The following is a 3,610-nucleotide window of genomic DNA, read 5'->3' as shown; positions in this document are numbered from 1 at the left end:
AAAAAAAAAAAAAGAGTCCTAGTCCTAGACCTGGCAGCTTTCTTTCTCACTTTCCCTCTCTATCACTGTCTCTCTCTGGTGAGTGCACCAGCCCCATCGCAAATGAAAAAATAATAATAATAAATAAAATTAAGTAATTCTTCAAAAAATAATAACTAAATCTTTAAAAAGAAAAGAATTTCAAGTGAAATGGCCCAGGTGTTTCTGTCCGTCACCAGCCCGCGCGCAGCTGGTAGCAGGGTCCGGTGGTGCAGTGGGAAGGGCTCAGGATGCTGAGTGACCTGGGAAAGCTGTTCACCTGCTTGCAGCCCTGGTGTCCCCACAGGGCAGCAGTGCACGGTCCCCCTCTGCCCAGCTCGGGTGGCTTCCCTGTCCATGCTGACTGTGGTCACCCCTTCACCAGACCTCCTCTCTTCTTGCTTCTCCCAGAACATTGAGGTACACCGCTAACCTGAATGCTACATTTTGTTGGCCCTACCCCCAAGTCTTGAGTACTTAAAATGGTCCCTGCTGGGGATGGGGCAGCAGGTGACGTGGTGGTTAAGGGTGCTGGACTCCCACATGGCCGACCACGGTTCAAGTCTTGGACCTGGTGGCTTGCTTTCTCACTCTCCCCTGCCCCTGCTCTGTCCCTCTCTGGTCAAATTAAAATAAATAAGTAAATAAATAAAAGTTAAATAAAAATAATTATTTAAAAAAAGAAAAATAGTCCCTGCTGGGGGTTGCCAGGTGCCATGGTGGTTAAGGCGCTGGACAATAGTCCAAGTCCTGGACCTGGTGACTTGCTTTCTTGCTTTTTCTTTCTTTCTCTCTCTGGTCAAATTAAAAAATAATAATTGGGGTCAGCAGGTGGCATGGTGGTTGGAATGCTGGACTCCCACATGGCCAACCACAGTTCAAGTTCTGGGCCTGGTGGCTTGTTTTCTCACTTTCCTTTTCTCTCTTTCTTTCTCTAGTGAATGCATGTGTACTATGCAAATAAAATAATAATAATAATTAATAAAATTAAATAAATAATAATAAATGGCATTAGATAAATAATTCTTTAGGGTGAAAATAAAAACAGTCCCTGCTAGGGCCAGCTGGTGGCCTGGAGATTAAGGCGGCTGAATCCCACATGGCCCACTGCACGATTGGAGTCCCAGACCTGGTGGATGGAAAAACATGCCGGGTACATTTCTGTACGTACCAAAATCCCAAGAGAATGAAGGAGAAGGATTCAGTGTGAGCATGCCCCACGGGAGGTGATTTCTTACTTCCTCTCTCTCTGTGTCTCTCCCCAGCAAGTTCATGTGCTCTCTAGAAAACTTTTTCAAGAATTATTTTATTTTAATTTTTTAATATTTTATTATTTTTTTCCACACGAGTTTTGCCAGATAAAGACAGAGAAAGAGAGAGACAGAAAGCAAGCCTCCTCATCCAGGACTCGAACCACAGTTAGCCATGTGGGAATTCTAGCACCTTAACCACCACACCACCTGCTGCCTCCGCCCCCCAGGAAATTTAAAAAAGAAAATAGCCCGTGCTTAGGAGTCTAGAGAGAGCTGGTCCAAAGGCATCTCTTCTCCTGCTGACCCCTTTGTCTCCCCCACCCTGCTCAGCAGAAAGCCCCACCCTCGGCTCAGGGAGCGCCATGACAGAAGTTGGCTGGTGGAAGCTCACCTTCCTGCGGAAGAAGAAATCCACCCCTAAGGTGCTGTATGAGATCCCTGATGCCTATGCCCCAACAGAAGGAGGCGCGGAGACCCCACGGCCCGAGGCGGAGGGTGCCAACAGTGACTTTAACACGCGCCTGGAGAAGATTGTGGACAAGAACACAAAGGGCAAGCATGTCAAAGTCTCCAATTCTGGCCGCTTCAAGGAGAAGAAAAAAGTTCGAGCCACGCTTGCAGAGAACCCCAAACTCTTTGATGACCACGAGGGCAAAGGACAGTGACGGGGACCCAGGGGGCAGCTAGCACCCCCAGCTCCCTGCCATCTGCTGGATCTGAGACAGGAGCTGGCCACGCTGGCCTCTTCGGCCATAGCTGACACGTGGGGGCAGCCCATGCTGCTGGCAGGAAATGTCTGGTCTGTAGGTTTGTATTTCTGGGAGGCCCAGGGTCTTCCTGCCCTCCCCTGACCACGCACAAAGGCAGCTTCAGTTCAAGGATGCGCTCCCCCCAGGAAGCATGCTTCAGTCCTCCTGAAACAATGGCAGAACCAGCAGGGATTGGGCACCGCAGAGAATGGAGAGTAGGAGCCAGACAGGCTTCACCTGTCCCCAGACTCAAGGTCAAGGGCGATTTGAATTGCCGTTCCCTCTAATTTCTCTGCTTTGTTCCCTGGACGATCCTGAGAGCACGTGTTCCCCACGTGAGTGGGGCGTGGGCTCCTCAGAGCAGAGGCGGAGGCTCTGAACTTGAGCTCACCTAGTAGCAGCGGTAAACTTCCTGGAACGTTGCCCCCAGGTATGGAGGGGACAGAGGACCCTGGAACTCCAGGGAGGTGCGGCAGAGGCCAGCTTAGCAATGCTGTGGGCTTCTGCTTTGGTCACCGCTTGTGTGGACGCCAAGTCTCAGGTCCTTGAAGGAAAGCTACGTTGGCCCAAAGGCTCAAACTGGGGGAGTGGGTGGGGAAGCGTTGGTGGGAGCCCACAGCAGCCACTTTCCTCCCCTCCTTCTCCTAGTATTTAAGATGGATCAGCCCCAGAGTGTGTCCTGGAGCCTCGAATTTTGTTTTAAACAAAACTGTAGTTTCTCTCTTTGTAATAAACAGGGCTGTCAAAGCAGAGGACCGATTTATGCTCTAGTCTTGAATTTACTGAGGTCATTGTTTTCTGCTTTTACTTCCCTTCATATAAGGAAAGTGGACTCCTATGCTCCGACCCTTCTTTCCAGTGTCAGGAAGGGTGTGACAGTGGGGGAACCGGGTCACTGAGTGTGAGGGAAACAGAGGGAGAAGCTAGTTGTACCCCAGGGGTCAGTTCCTTCTGGTCAACAAAGAGGCCATCAGGGCCCCAAGAGAGTGGGGAAGGCATTTGGTGATGGACCCCCAAGTCTCAGCGATTTAGGACCAGGATTCAAATTCTGACATCACCCTTTAGTAGCTGCTTCCACTTTTTTTTTTTGGTAATTTTGTCAGAGGGTATGAGTGCTTATAGGAGAGGGTTGGGGTTGGAGAAAGCACCCCAAAGGGAATGGTCATGTCGCAGCCCCTTCTCCTGTATTTCTCCCTCTTCTTGGGATTTCACATCAGGGCCCCAAGAGAGTGGGGAAGGCATTTGGTGATGGACCCCCAAGTCTCAGCGATTTAGGACCAGGATTCAAATTCTGACATCACCCTTTAGTAGCTGGGTGACCTTGGGAACTTTTTTCTTTTTCTTTTTTTTTTAATTAAAAAAAATTTTGAGGCCCAGGTTTGCAGACACTGCTGCTTGGCAGGCCCAGGTTCAATCCCTGGCCTAGCAGGAGCAATAGCACCTGTGGTCCTGGTTACTCCGGGGGCTGAGTGAAGCAGGAGGACCAAGACATAGTGAGACCCTGCGTAAAAGCAGACATGAGAAAAGTCCTCTGAGCCTCAGCCTCGGTTCCCTCTTCTGTGAAAGGCGGCTGTAAGAGCACCTACTTCC

The 3,610-nt window shown here is 50.0% G+C and overlaps 1 protein-coding gene across 5 annotated transcripts in view; it reads left to right on the top strand.

Moving 5' to 3' along the window:
* The window catches only part of PRR15L (proline rich 15 like), a 29,863-nt gene extending 27,084 nt beyond the window's left edge, over positions 1–2,779 (top strand). For 3 of the 5 annotated variants that reach the window (XM_006166107.3, XM_006166103.3, XM_006166105.3), the window contains exon 2: positions 1,605–2,779. In XM_006166107.3, coding sequence (XP_006166169.1) covers positions 1,634–1,936 — 303 coding nt within the window. In that variant the 5' untranslated portion in view covers positions 1,605–1,633 and the 3' untranslated portion in view covers positions 1,937–2,779. Of the gene's footprint in view, positions 1–1,601 lie in introns of all 5 variants that reach the window. The other 2 variants (XM_006166104.3, XM_006166106.3) reach the window with 1 other exon arrangement.
* The last annotated feature ends 831 nt before the right edge of the window (positions 2,780–3,610 follow it).

Source organism: Tupaia chinensis, unplaced genomic scaffold (genome assembly GCF_000334495.1).
Source record: "Tupaia chinensis unplaced genomic scaffold, TupChi_1.0 Scaffold144171_1, whole genome shotgun sequence".
Lineage (NCBI taxonomy): Eukaryota > Metazoa > Chordata > Mammalia > Scandentia > Tupaiidae > Tupaia > Tupaia belangeri.
The sequence above is the reverse complement of the archived record's forward strand: the minus strand, read 5'-3'. Positions and strand labels throughout refer to the sequence as shown.